We start from the raw sequence: 14,867 nt of genomic DNA on the forward strand, positions 1-14,867 counted from the left end.
CGGACCAGACACAGTCTCGTATGGGGTTTGGGTGGGTGCTGTACTACATGGAAGCGCAGAGAGTGTGTAAGACACGCAACTCCTGCTCCTCGGTCCCAAACTCATGGCAATTGGTCCAGCGATTTACGAAAATAAACTTCCGCCATAGTTGCCTGGATAAGAGAGCGGCCTCATCCAAACCGTGGGAATGGCCATGCCGTCTTTCTCACTAATCAGAACCAGGCTTTCCCCATAATTACAACAGCCCGACCTCCACACTTAATCTTAGTGACCTCCGATTGGCGTAATGCGGGTGTCATTACCCCGACCGCTGTGAATAACAATCTTTATTGTATTGTACGCTTATCTTTAGCCAGCAGTTTCTAAATATGATTCAATGTCGCCCGCTCTGGCCCCCCAGGATACATTTAACTATGGCCGCTGGCCTTTCGCTAACTTCACGCTCTTCTCGACTATGGAGAGCCCAATAACCACAGTCTGTTCCTCAGCGGTGTGCTCCCTGCAGTGGGGGGAAATCCTATCTACAAAACGTCGAACGCGTTTTCTGGGGTGAACCTGTGGGCTTCGGCAAGTTATTATGCTCTTCTCCGTTCAGTCACCAAAAGCTCCCTTTCTCCCGGTGCTCGGGATGCTACCCTGAAGCTACCTTCGGCTCGACCCCACCGCCGCAGCCTGTGCTGGCCTGTAACTATGGATGCCTGAATGATATCCTCGGTGGTGGCTGCGTGGCCGTGCGCTCTAACTTGCCTAAATCCTCTCGCCTCCAGCGCAGTGAATAAACTACAACTTAATACATGTACCATATGATCGCTAAGGAGGGCCAGAGGAGTCATACCTAAACATCTGCACCAGCACCTGAGCCAGACACAGGAGAGGAAGAGGGAGAAGGCATCCGCCTAAGAATGCTAGTGCCTTATTGAACCAGCTGCGTGTGTGGAAAACTTTTCGAAAATACAGCAAAAAGTCGCTAAAAGAAGGAAGTAGCCTACGAAGTGTTAAGGTAGAACGAGGCTACGTTTAATCGTTAAGCGGGTAAATAACCGCTGTAACGAGTAAATCAAGTTTATATTTAGCGTTAACTGACACAGTTACAACACCAAACAGTGTACACAGAGCAGGAAGTAAACCGTAGCACGTCAGTGTCATTGTATTTTAGCTTAGCCAGGTTACACTCACTGTCGATCACTGGTTATATGTTATTGTTATTTATATATACAACAATACTAATGTCTGTGGTAACAGAAAGTGAACTGTTTTCATGTCCTCTTTCCAATTTGCAATTTGCTCAGGTTGCATTGACAAATGATTGATTGTCAAACAGTGCATTGTAATTTTGTTGTAACTGTTAATACTGAATACTGTGAAATGAGTCTGTTGCCTGATGACACCTCAGGAGAACCAAAACAGATGTTGAAGACTACTGTAACCTTGTATCAGTGTATATTAGTGTTATTTATGCTTTTCTCATGCTGTGTAACTGGCTGTAATACTGTAGTTCTGTTTCTACTTATGCACTAGAGTTCCACTGATATGGGTTTATTGAAGCTTAATTCTATTATTGGTATTTTTGTATTAGAGCCCCCAATTTTCTTTTTTCAAATATTCATCTTTAATTTTGAACACTTGTGAAAAAAAAAGGATGAGAAATGCACTGAGGGAAACTTCACTGTTCAGCTGCAACCTCAAACAAACCTGCAGCATTCCAGTTTTCCTGTCTACTATTAAAAGTGACTGAAGATGATGAGCCCGCTTGTCTTATTTTAAAAAACAAAAGAAGAAATGTGACCACTGCAGCTCATTAGTGTAGCCAGAGTTAACTAATGAGTATTCCAGCAGAGGAAGACATTTCTGAAATATGGTGCCCAAGTGGATAATCTACTAAATAAAATACATACTGACCCATACTGACCCTGATAGATTTAATAACTAAAACAAGTGTGTGTTTTTTCTGCCTAAATTGAATTTTTGAGTAGATCACTTTGTCTGAATGAATTTTAATTCTTGAAGTTCTTTAACTCTACTCTCCCTGCAATGTGTGAGCCATAAACCAAAGTAAAGATATATTTAGATAAGTTAAAGATAATTGAAAGTGACCTGGTGATGGCACCAGAAATTATTATAACTCATCCAGAGGGGGCCATGAATGTTTGTACCAAATTTCATGGCAATCCATCCAGTAGTTGACGTTTCACAAACGTCAAACTCATGGTGGGCCGAGAGGAAAAGTAATGGAATCACCAAAATCTATAGGATTCATCTTCTGGGCACTACAGGTGTCTTTTTTTTACGTGGCTAAAAATTCTAAGCATGGTAGTAACATTTCAGAGACATAGCAAGTTTTAAAAATGTAATGTTGTGATTGTGTGATACGTTCGAGTGATATGTAGGTGGGTGGGTCATACTTTATGTATGGCCTTCGTCCTACACTCTACCTCATACCATGCATGCTTAGTCATCAGATGTAATGTAAAAGACAGGTATGGGTGCTGCTGCTGCATTTGGTTGGGGGTGTAGCTGAGGAGTTGAAGCTGTTATTTGTGACACAAATAGCAGTCAACCATTAGCTGCTACACTGGCAGGTATTATGCGTATTATCTGTGTTTGGGGGTTTTCATGTTAATGCACACTGTACATACTGTAAAGTGTCCTTGTGTGTGTCACTGTATGAAGCAACCTACAGTATGTGTCCGTGTTTAATGTGCCCATTATCAGTGTTGTTTTGTATGACTGTTTCCTTTTCTTGTGTGATGGTTACCAAATAAATGATTCACTCAAAGGCTTTTCTGTTCCTGTGTACTGCTTACTGCGTATATACAGAGGGAGTTTAGACAACTTAACTCTATAGCCTCAGTTGCCTTCTTGGTAGGGTGATCTCAGACTAACATTTGTGGGTCCTTTGTAATACAACAAAGCTTCATCAAAGCTCACTCTAAAATGCAAATACACAGTTGGAAAACAGAGGCAAGTAAGCTTTCTGGTGGTACAAATATTAGCTTTGTACTCACTGTGAGCTGGGTTGACAAACTTGGATTGAGTTCCACACCAGGCTGACATGCTTACATTTATTTATATATATATATTTATTTAGACTCAAAAGTATATTTAAGCCCAGTGACTGGTAATGAACACTTTAGAAAATAGGTTTCCAATGGGCAAAAACATTTATTATTAAAGGAAATGTGTAAAAATCTTTTTAAAAAGTTTAATGTTTTAAATTAACATTTGAAGTTTCTTCCATGTTTACTGTGGTGAAAAGGGATTTCTATTTTTGGTTTTGTTATTTTATGGATAACCTTACTACTTAATTTTACTTGATTACTATACTTACATTATTGTATGTTTCATGTGAATGCATCTGAGATACTGTAGATGTGAAACCATCAAAGACAGGTAAAATTACCAAAGAGACTGCAAAATAACTACAGAGACTGAAATCAACTAGAAGGGGGTACAAAACATCTAGAGAAACAAAACAACCAGACACAAAATGATCACAGAGACACAAGACCATAGAGCTGTCACACAAGTACAAACAAAAACAAAATGACCACAGAGAGACAAAAAATTAGACCCCACAACTGGTGCATACATGTTGTTGTAGTTGTCTCTTTCTGTTTGGGTGTCTTGCTCCCACATAGGAAGGATAGGGTGCTTATTACGTCTTTATCCAGGGGCTCATTGTCTCATTGTGCATCCATGGATGCAATGGCCTTTAAGCATAGTTATGAATATAGATTAAAAATAATCATTTCAATAGGATTCAAGTGTAATGAGAAACTGAGAAATTGGAACCCTATTGATAAAAGTTGAATATATTCGGGTCCATTCGAGACATGCAGGCTGAAGTAGTGCAGGGCTGGAGCCCATTGTTACCCCCTTGTATTCAAATTGAACCTGCATCATGTGCAGACAGGAAGGCGGACTTAAATTATGCCATTTCAGTATAATTCCTTCCATCTTTAGTGTACTGAATGTTTTGTACTGGAGAAGCACATAACTGATTTTTATGGTATCTGGTAATGAATTTTCTTTGTATGGCATTCATAGAGCTGAAGGCTCATTATAGAGGTCTGCATAGCGTATAGTGTTTGGTAAAGTACAGTAACATTAATTAGGCTGCATATTATGCATGTTAAATCCAAAGGGAGAAATCTAAATCCATAGCAGGCATTGCTGTTTATGAATGTTTTTGTCTGCTCTAAGCAGATGAAACATGACAGTTTGGCAACTGGACACAGTAATAGTATATTTATCCTTCAGTGTTCATACAACTGGACATTGTGGTTTATGGTTTCAACAAAACATTATAAATTGTATTTAATCACAGGAAACCAAATAAATAATACAAGTAAGGCTAAAACCAATCCCTCCTTTAGCCTGATTTATTTAACTTCCCCTTCTAGGTAAGCAATTAAAGGTCCCTGTGTTTTCTTGATGGACACGCACGCACGCACGCACGCACGCACGCACGCTGGAATCAGAGATGCTCCACCAAGTGAGCTATCATGGTTACCCAAAAGCACAACAATAAAATCACAACAATAGCAATTCAAGGCCAATTTTATTGTGCCAGTCTTGTTTAAGGACATCATTGATTACAGCAGCACTGTAGGGTACTAATGATCAGACAGTGAAGAAGCAAATCATATCTATAGGAAAAATCAGCAACTTTTGGCTGAAGAATCTTTTTTATAAATATAGGATATGTTGTTTTTTTAAGGAGCAAAAAGCATTGCTTGGATTTAAAGAACAGGTAGTCATATCAAAGTAATCAGACATGGTATGATAATCAGTGGGGTAAAAACATTCTGCCATTGGATACATTAATGGCATATTTATGGTGTGCACAACTCCAAAAACATTTGTTCCATAAACAAAGATTGATTGTAGTGGTTGTACCACTCATTGTTGGCGTTTATAGTTTTAACAAAACATTTCATATTATAGTTCAGAGAAAACAACAGATTTTCGAAACTGCTCTTCAGTAAGACTGACCGACTGACAGACCTGTACAGACACTGGCAGATCTACTGGATATTATGGATTGTCATTTTCTGTCTTTGTACAATGTGCCATCCAAATGAAATACACAAATAAATAAAACAACTCTAAAAAGGACTTGAATTAAACCTTCCTTTTACCCCCCGTAAAACGTCTCTCAACCTCCCAGCCCCAGGAGTGCTACTGTTCCTTGCCTTTCAGTTTCTGACCACTGTGGTTTGATGAACTTCCCCTCCAGTAACAAATTTAGGGTTGTTGTGTTTTCTCAAACTCTCTGAATTTACCCCCAATTGTTTATTGAGTGTTTTACAATGGTACATCTTACTTTTATACTGCATCAGAATAAGTTTGTTGCAGTTATTAGACCATACAGTATTATAGGAGATAATGGTGGACTAGGCATAGGGTTTATACAGTAGACCCAGTAAGTTTTGTTTTTGTTGTTTGAGCTTCAAATTAATGTGAAACCATTCCCTGTGATAAAATCCAATATTCTTCCATTCATCCGTTCTTGATTTGAAGTTTAATCTGAGGCACTTTGTGAGGTCTGACCCTGAAAGGTGGTGTATAAATAAACTTTTCTAAACAACTCACAGATCACAGGCATCATTACAAAAAAATAATAGTCAGCTGGGAAAATACGTGGGGGTTTGAAGGTGCACAAAAAAGGGAGTGTAAATAAGCTGCACAGATTGTAACAGTCACATTTCACAGAAGGTGCAAATTCTCTAAATGTAATGTCTGAAGTTAATTTACCACCGTCCTCCGCAATGTCAGCTCACATCATAAATATACCTCTATTCAAAACACAAACCAAGAACTCACATTGATACATGTGCATGTGAACCCACACACACGCACACAATAAATCTGAATAAACATTTCATTACTCAAGATCCAAACTCAGGTCAAAGTGTACGGGACTTTATTTTTGATGACCTGGTAGAGGAAATCAGTCATAGTAACTCTGGTTCTACCTGTCCACCTGTGTTTTGATGATTCAGTGCTGCCCTTCGCTCTTCATTCTGCAGGCCACAGCTGTGATCAGCGCTGCTCCCTTCCCACTTCCATCCTCTGACTTTTGGAAAGTTACCCGACACTGCGGTGCCAAATCCTGCAACGTCTCCTGCATGATGCTGGAGAAACTTCAGGAAGAGTGGACGAGACAAAAGATGTTAAAAATCTCCCGTCTATATTTGATGCACACTTTGTTATAAAGTATGGATGCATATGAAGTAGCTGTGATAAATCTAGGTAAACTTTTAATTTTTAGGCCTGTTATGTCTCATTTCCCATTTATGCAAACATGTTTAAAACTTAAGAAATACATGTTTTTGTTAGGACATGATTGCTCCTTACTGTGGGTGCATCTTATAAAGGGTGCCATCCACTCCCACGGTGATGGACAACTGATTGAGGTTGCGGTTCTGCCGTATCTTGTCGACCACAGCAGCTAAACCAGCGCCACAGAGCTGAGCTGCGCGGCGGGCCACCACACTACAGACCTCCTTTACCAGTACACTGTCATCACACGTGGAGCTGGTGAGGCCCAAGTGCTGCAGAATTGAACGGACCTGTCGCATGGCCAGACGGTCTCTTTGGGATCAGAGAGAATTACAAAGGTTATACTTATGAATGAGACAACATACAGGGTGTGTGAGAGACAAGTTAAATACATTAAACTACTAATAACTTATTGCCTCTGTAGTGACCTACTTTTACCATGGTGATTAAGTTCTATCTAACCTCTATACAGCACCTTTATAAGAATATAAAGGATTATTGAAACATTTATGTTTGAAAGGTTTTGACTGTTGGCCGAAATATTTATGCATTTAAACATTTACGTAAGGAGCATGTTTACGAATGTGTTATTTTCTATACACAGCTCATTGTTAACTTGGCCTTGCCAGTTTCTAGCAGCCAAGGCATACACCATAAAGGGGGTTACAGGTTAGACACCAAATTCAAGTTTAAGTCTGAATTTTTTAAGTCAGAGTTTTTAGAATAGAGATCTATGAGTCAGCTTCTTTGCAAACACATTTTTAATATAAATAACCACATTCACAATTTTCTTTACATTTCTTGTTGATCTTTGCATCACTGATGTTTTAGCTATGAGTAGCAGTACACAGATGAGTCACTGGACCCAACTTGGAAAGTGATAGTAGTAGTAATAAAGGATGGTAAGGATCACTGGCTTGTTCACTGTGATATATATATAACCCATCTCCAGTAGGGCTGTGCGATATGACGATAGATTTCGCGTGACAACAGAAAAACGTGTATTCATGTTTTGCTCTATCATTTTTTTCGTTGCGTCACAAATCACACACTTACGTATGAGAAAAATGAGCTCTGAAAGGATTAAAAAAAAAATAAAACGTGAAACCTACCTCGTACTGAAAATAAAAATTTTCTCTGTCTCGCTCTCCCTCTCAGTGTTTCTCGGCAAAATGCATAGTAAAGTCTTATGTGGAAGACACTGAGACAATAATATTTTATATTTTGTTACATGCTTAATACAATACAATGAATGTAACTTCATTTGGTCTTGGTGTTGCTCACCCACTTTCCACCTCTCTTCTCCTCAGTACTCATCAATTCTGTGATAAATAGGTTGTTAAATAATAATAAATGATTGTTCTATTCTTACCATACAGTTACCATGGCGAACGGGTGAACTGAAGAGACATTGAGACTGGAACGTGTTTTTAACACTAACCTTTCAATCTGTGACAGGAACTTTGTCTCGAAGATGCCCCGAGTCTTGAGTCGCTCAGACAGTTTGCCTCTGAACAGCAGGCCCTTAGCAGTGAAATCCATTAGGACATTCCTCACTATCTCCCCCAGGTACATGCCACTTACCATCTTCTCATACCTCAGAGAAAAAGACAAACAGAAAACTTACACATACATAAACTTTACATATTTCACACACTCTATAATCAAACTGATACAGAACTGGGGGAAAAAATGACTTAAACTCAACTGAGGCTCAAACTCATTTCCAGGAATGAAAGCTCAGTGAGCAAACAAAGGTGTACTGGGGTCCAGTTGTTACAGAGGTGGGTAAAAAATGATCAGAAGGTGTGACAGGGGCAGCAATCACTTATGCCCAATGATAATGACTCCTCTCATCCAAGACAATTTCACAACAGGCAGTCCAGACAAGAACAAAAACATTTGATCTAATAAAACCAAATACTCTAATTCATAGTAATGCGGTTTTTGATTTCATCAATCAAGGCACAGGGAGCAAAAGACAAAAGACAAATGTCTGCACAGTGGCTTAAGGGCCATGTTTAGGTGGCTTAAATTAGCAAAAGCTACAATCCTGGCCAGTGTTATCAGCACCTCTCATCAGTGCTCTTGTTAACCAAATTTTTTCTGCCATGGACTACATTTTTTTAACAATGAAGGAAAAATCTGAAAGCCGTCTGTGATTTAGATAGAACACTGCTGCATTATTATTTTCAGGTGATTCTACATTAATGAAAACATAGTTTTGCATATAATATTGAATTTTCACCATATTCTATAAAAAGAGCCCACTAAATCTTATATACTGGGCCTTTAAGTAGATACTTCAGTAATTTTTGCTAAAATTTCGTGTCCTGCCCCATTAAATTGAATCAAATCTATTTACATTTTATAGCTTTCAGTGAACCGTGCCTCCAATTTAATATCAATTGTTACACTGAATGCAATGTGAGTAAGAACACATAAGTGGTCTCAGCACGTTTCTTTTTTTCCTTTTAGAAAAATATTGATGAATGAGTCCTGATTATCCTAATTATACTACAGTAAGTAAACTCAAATCCAGTTGCTTAAGGTAAACAACACTACTGTCAGCCAAGTAGAGCAGTGGATTTGTTTACAAAAACAAGGCAGTACATTGCAGGCAATGAGGTGGTCATATGATCATTGACAGTACTGATATAGTATTGCTGACAATGAAGAGGAATTGTGCACAACTCAAAAGGCTGTTCTCTGTGGTTCTGTCCTTGGCCCCCCTCTTGCTTGTAAGTTTATAAGGTATTTGTGACTACATGTGATACTGTTTGTGAGTTTGGGACTTTTTGGTTGTTTGGACTTTACATAATTAATATGCCAAAAATTACCCATCCAGTACCTCTGTTTCCCAGGGTTGTTAGAGCAATTATCAACAATGTGATCAAACTGGGTGCAGAAGTCATCAAGTTCACCGTTGTCACCAAATGCTCCCCACTCCATGTTGACACACATACGCCCATCATCACCCTCCACCAGTTCGATGTTCTGCATTTCCTCCATATAGCAGGCATTGGTCCCTGTGCCTGAGTTAAATATGGGTGGAAAGGTATCACATCAGTCAGTTTTTCATATTAAAGTGAGAACTGATCCACTCAAAAAACACACACTCACAGTTAAGTTAACTGATCTTAAGGTTTAAAATGAAACAAAGAGACTGGCTTCCAGAAAGGAAGGTGGGGGGTAGACAGACTTACCTACAATGAGTCCCACTTCACATTTGGGGTCCTCATAGCCGCAGGTCATCATGGTTCCTACTGTGTCATTAACCACAGCTACAAAGTTCAAGTCAAATTCCTGGAAGCAGTAACAATAATTTAGTAATACATTGTTGTCTTTACAAACCAGTAAAAACAATGCTTTATGTGGAAATCTTTAATACTAGAAACATACAGTAGTAGCCTAATTGCCTACACTAATAACCACCCTGGCTTTAAATCAGGAATCCTAACAAATAGCAGATCTATAGCTTTAAGCAGGTACATATTGAATGTGCTGAGATTCTTTATGTTGGTTTAGTGCTGCCTCTTGCACTCATCATTAGAAAACAGGAGGTGACAGGTGTTTGTAAATCTATATACTTTTACCCCAAGGTTACTTTAGTTTTTGAGAATGTCTGATTTTATTATTGCCCTAAGGTCTTGACAAACATACATAGTATGCATATATATCATCTATTTCTGTATTTTTAATTAATTCTGTTTTGTTGCTTGATTTTGCAATTTTAGTGTTGCCGAATCAAAGGAACCATATCAACTCACTTTGTACATCACATACAATAAAAATCAGATCACTGCTTTTATGAGCTCTTACACAAGACAAAGAAGACTATATGACAGACAGGGTACAGGCTGTGTTTCAGGCAGCTGTGTTTGTAATCCACTTTGGCCACTAGGGGTATTCCTATTATTATATTCTTCAAGTGTCAACATTCACAGGCCACACTTTTTCAATAACATTTCTGACAATGTATTTGTGATGTGTGCACTGACCTGTCTGCGGCGGACAGCAGCTTTAAGTAATGTAATGACATCTTGTCCCACACAGCCGCTGGCTTTAAAACCCTTTGTCCACCTCAGAAGAATGCCCTGGAAAAATTGTGTAAAAAATGTGTAAAAATCAGTATTTGACTATACTAAAGGAATGTAAAGGTCACTGCAATAGCTACTGTCAGTTATTGTATATTCTTAATAGTACATTAGAAATAAAGATAAACAAAAAATAAATAAAAATACTATATATACACTATAATAATATATAAAAAATACAGTATAGTGGTAATTGTTGCCACCATCGACATACATCAATCAGCCGTAACATTATGACCACCTGGGCACCCTGGTTGTGCAGCCCCAGACTAGCAAACTGCTCTGCACTGTGTGTTCTGACTCCTTTCTATCAGAACCACATTAACTGTTTCAGCAGTCTGAGCTACAGTGCTCGTTCTGTTGGATCGGACCACGTGTGCATCAGTTAGCCATGGGGACACTGTTACCGGTTCACCGCTTTTCCTTCCTTTGACCTTTTTTGATAGTGACCAATGTAGACCAGAAATATTACTGGCAATAAACTGAACTGGGCTAAGAACACTTAATGCTGAAAATGTTTTCATGAATCTGTGGTAGCCAGTGCTATCCTGTTGGCTGTCTGCTGGGGCTGCTGGGGCAGTAGGTTAAGGGTAGCAGACGCTAACAGACTCAATAAACTCATCCGCAAGACCAGTGACGTAGTGGGGGTGGAGCTAGACTCCTCTGACAGCGGTGTCAGAGAGGAGGATGCTGTAAAGCTACATCATCTTGGACAGGGTCCCCCATCCACTCCACAATGAACTGGTCAAACACAGGAGTACATTAAGTGCAAGACTCATTCTGCAGATGTACCAGGAAGTCATTCCTGCCTGTGTCCATCAAACTGTACAACTGCTCCCTCAGAGTGTCAAAATGTATTCATTAGTGTCATTAGAGTCATTAGTCATATAACTGGCGCTTGAAATGTCTCTGGTTAATGTGTAATAATTTGTAACTTCTGTAATGCTACAATCTTTAAAACTCACTACTATTACTCATTTCATTTCTGTCAGTCACATACTGTGGCATAACTTTACTTTGTATATATGGTCATATATTATATATTTTATCATAAAAAAAAGGTACATACGTATATGTATATAACATCTCAATAGTCTCACGGCGGCTTGCTGCTATATAGATCATAAACCTGCCTCCATGTTAGCAGATGGGACATGGGCCAAACTAAAATTAATCAAAGTACAACTCAAATAAAGTTTGAGTCAGCCGGGCATATGGGCGGGATCTCGATACTGCAGCACCAACACTGAACACTACTGCGCAGACTCTTGATGACGTCACCAGCGTAAGGTGGTCACAAAATGTCGATTGTTGCCACAGTCTGATAAAGAATGCACTGTGCTTTTCTAATACATTCGTTGCTGATCAACCCGTATAGTTGGTTGATTACAGTACTTTGCAGTTTCTCCATTTCTGTGCACAATTCATCACAAATTTTAACATTTTATAAAAGCAGAATTTTGGTTTCACTGCACGCTTTTTGCTTTTATGCAATATAATGTCAGTGTCAGTGGTAACAGAGGTGGGCCTTGGGGTCCTCCAAAGCTCATTCTTTGCAGGTAATTGGCCTTTAACCAAACAACAGATGACAAAAACAAGTACATTCCCGTCCTATACTTGTTCGCCTATCCGTGGGTTTTGCTTCCTGTTTTCAAGCTTGTAAAAACACACAAAACGCATTCAGAATTGTACCAAAATATGTTTCTGTATGAATCAATGACTGAATCATTCCTTATTTTAGACATTATTTAATTTAAGAGGTGGTGATTCAGGGCTTAGTTCAAATGCATGCCGTCATCAGCTAAACGATACTCCCCATAGTTCACTGATTGTTCCAACTTCCAGCTGCTAGGAACACTTGAATGTTAACACTTGCTTTTCAAGTAAATGTCATTGTGAACTTGCAAGATTTAGGCTGGCTTTGTGCGCTCCCCGTCAGTGTGCTTACCGGTTAAGCACAAACAGTATAGTCCTGACTGGCTGACACCTAATACACTAACGTTTGACCAGTTATGGCGTTATTTTGAAAGACACCTGTTCATACAATAACTTAACATGCGGTCAAAATTTTGAAGTAAAAATATTCTGTAGTATGGTGGAGGCTCTTGTTGTCCCACCAAAATAACCTTCAATAACCATTGCAACAACAACAACAACCTTATCCCAGCCATGTAAATCAATTTATTATGTTCCCTGGAAACAGTTTCCATTGACATCTGCGTTTTTTTTATTTGGTTGTGTTTTGTCTACTGGTATCTATTTTTTTAAGTTGGCCACCATAGATTTGACTGGGTGTGACTAATAGATACCAGCTTCTTTCAAAACTCAAGCTGATAAAAAATGCTGGCTTTACTTCATTGCAATTCAAATTCAATGCATTAATTAGTTTAGAATGTAGGAGTTGCAGCCCTGGCAACAAACAGATATTGTTTCTGCCAGCTTAATGGCAATCACACTAAAAGTTCAGAAAATGTACGAAAAACAGGTAGATTCAATATATTATATGTATGATAGATAGTCTTACACTTGAATGAATATTGAGTCAAACATTACCTGGTCCAGTTTACTCTGATGACAGGGAAAGGAGAAAGTAAATCCCAGAGGTAAGGATGTTCCCTTCATGCCCATGTATTCCAGAAAGTCGGCGATGCAGTACACAATGTGGTCGAAAAGCTGGCACACAAGAGACAGAAAATGTAAACAAAATTTAAAAAATGCACAGGAACATTAGGTTTCAAACAATGAACCACTCATATAATGTGTTACCCTCAGTTTTGCAAAGACACACAGTATTTACGGGTTTGACATGGTGCACAGTAAGTGACTACTGATTGTCTTTGTCTCTCTCTCGTGTACTGTATGGAGCCTCATAGTGGTCTCATAGTGCTGTAAATATTTGGGATGCTACAGAAACTATACAATGTTCTCTATAATCAATTTTTATATACTACATATCTTTATGCAGATTGCATGCAAAACTACATACAAAAAAAATAATACTGGTGTTCAATGCAATTACCTTCCACATTAATTTAGAATATCAAACAAAAATCTTCACATTTAAAATAAAATAATAAGAAATAAAATAATAGTGCTTGTAATCATTCATTGAGACATGACTCAACCTCAAAAACAGCAGAGGTCGCTCAGTGTCATCTTTTTCGTTGCTGTTCGCATACTTCAACCCCCAGTAATGTTTTACCTCTTCCCCTGTGCCCTGCATGATCTCCTGTGGGATACTGTAGATCTTGTGGTGCATGTCGACTTTGTGTCTCTTTCCACTTTGTACTTGCACAAGCAGCACCCGAAAGCTTGAGCCCCCAAGGTCCAAAGCTAAAAAGTCGCCATGCTCTGATGAGGACAATAAAGACAAGTTCATAAACATAAAAGCATTGTAGGAAAGATTAAACTTAACTCAATAATAAGTCAAGTGGAAGGTCCCTTTTTCTCTTACCTGTCCCGTCTGGTGTGGATCTGACATAGGTGGGAAGCATCTTGACGCTCGTCTGTTCATGGGTTTGCTTTGACAGGCCTCGCACCATCTCCTCACTCATTCGCTTCTTTACGTCCAGCAGTTGTTCACGGCTCAGACGCAGGGTGTCCAGGATGCGTTGACGCTCAGCTTGTTGAGCGGCAAGACGGTAGGCTACTGCTGTTACCATGGCTGCACCCTTCCCACTGCCACACTGCGACTGCAAAAAACGTACATCACAGTCCGGCACAAGTCGCCGTACCATCTTATGGAGCCTCCTGGAAAACCTAGGAAAAGGAAATACCTTTGGTTAAATCTGTCGTTTTTTCAAACCTTTTCATGTCAAGGACCCCTAAACTGACCCAGATTAGACCACAGACCCCCATTTTAAAAGATTTTGTCCCAGGTCCCCCATCTGATAGGAGTTTTGCTTTTAAATGTTTTATTACAGAAAGTGTACAAAACCATGACCAAAATAGTCAGTCATTGTGTTACTAATGGACAGAATTATAATTAAAACTAGAAAATTCCTAAAGAAATTTTGAGTGTGCCTGCCTCTGGCCCATATATTAATACCATGTCAGCTACCAAAACAAATTAAAGTGAATGATTGTTAATATTAACACAAATGAAGTGCCAATGCACCTTAAGATATTTTACCTGCTTATGAAGCCTGTTCGTGTAGTGTAATTATAGCACTCGCTTCAGGAGCAGAATAAATTAAACAGCATTAACAAAAGCTAGCCATTAGCTAAGAAAAAAAAAAAAAAAAAAAAAAAAAAAAAAAACTAGCCCGATTAAGCATAGCTAGCGATTAGCGGTTAGCTAGCAATCTAACGCCTGGTTTTTAAAGCTCAGCTCTAACTTTGGTTAGTTGGTTGTTGTAGTGTGCTAACTCTAGCTAGCTAGCTGAAAGAGAATTAGAAGGATATAAAATGCAAGGCGCTAGGAGGGAACGATGAATGGATTAATAACCTAAGCGATAGATAGTAGCATGCTAGGATGCCTAGATA

At 39.0% G+C, this 14,867-nt stretch overlaps 1 protein-coding gene across 1 annotated transcript in view; it reads right to left on the minus strand.

The window, feature by feature from the left end:
* Positions 1-4,542: 4,542 nt before the first annotated feature.
* Positions 4,543-14,867, minus strand: part of hk2 (hexokinase 2) — a 28,638-nt gene continuing 18,313 nt past the window's right edge. Inside the window, exons 10-18 of the mRNA XM_035658365.1 lie at positions 13,837-14,141; positions 13,585-13,733; positions 12,936-13,055; positions 10,287-10,382; positions 9,492-9,591; positions 9,137-9,320; positions 7,727-7,882; positions 6,361-6,597; positions 4,543-6,146 (exon numbers count right to left, since the gene is read on the minus strand). Of these exons, the coding sequence (XP_035514258.1) occupies positions 6,002-6,146; positions 6,361-6,597; positions 7,727-7,882; positions 9,137-9,320; positions 9,492-9,591; positions 10,287-10,382; positions 12,936-13,055; positions 13,585-13,733; positions 13,837-14,141 (1,492 nt within the window). The 3' untranslated portion in view covers positions 4,543-6,001. The remainder of the gene's footprint in view (positions 6,147-6,360; positions 6,598-7,726; positions 7,883-9,136; positions 9,321-9,491; positions 9,592-10,286; positions 10,383-12,935; positions 13,056-13,584; positions 13,734-13,836; positions 14,142-14,867) is intronic.

Source organism: Morone saxatilis, unplaced genomic scaffold, assembly GCF_004916995.1.
Source record: "Morone saxatilis isolate NCDOM2014 unplaced genomic scaffold, NCSU_SB_2.0 Contig16, whole genome shotgun sequence".
Lineage (NCBI taxonomy): Eukaryota > Metazoa > Chordata > Actinopteri > Moronidae > Morone > Morone saxatilis.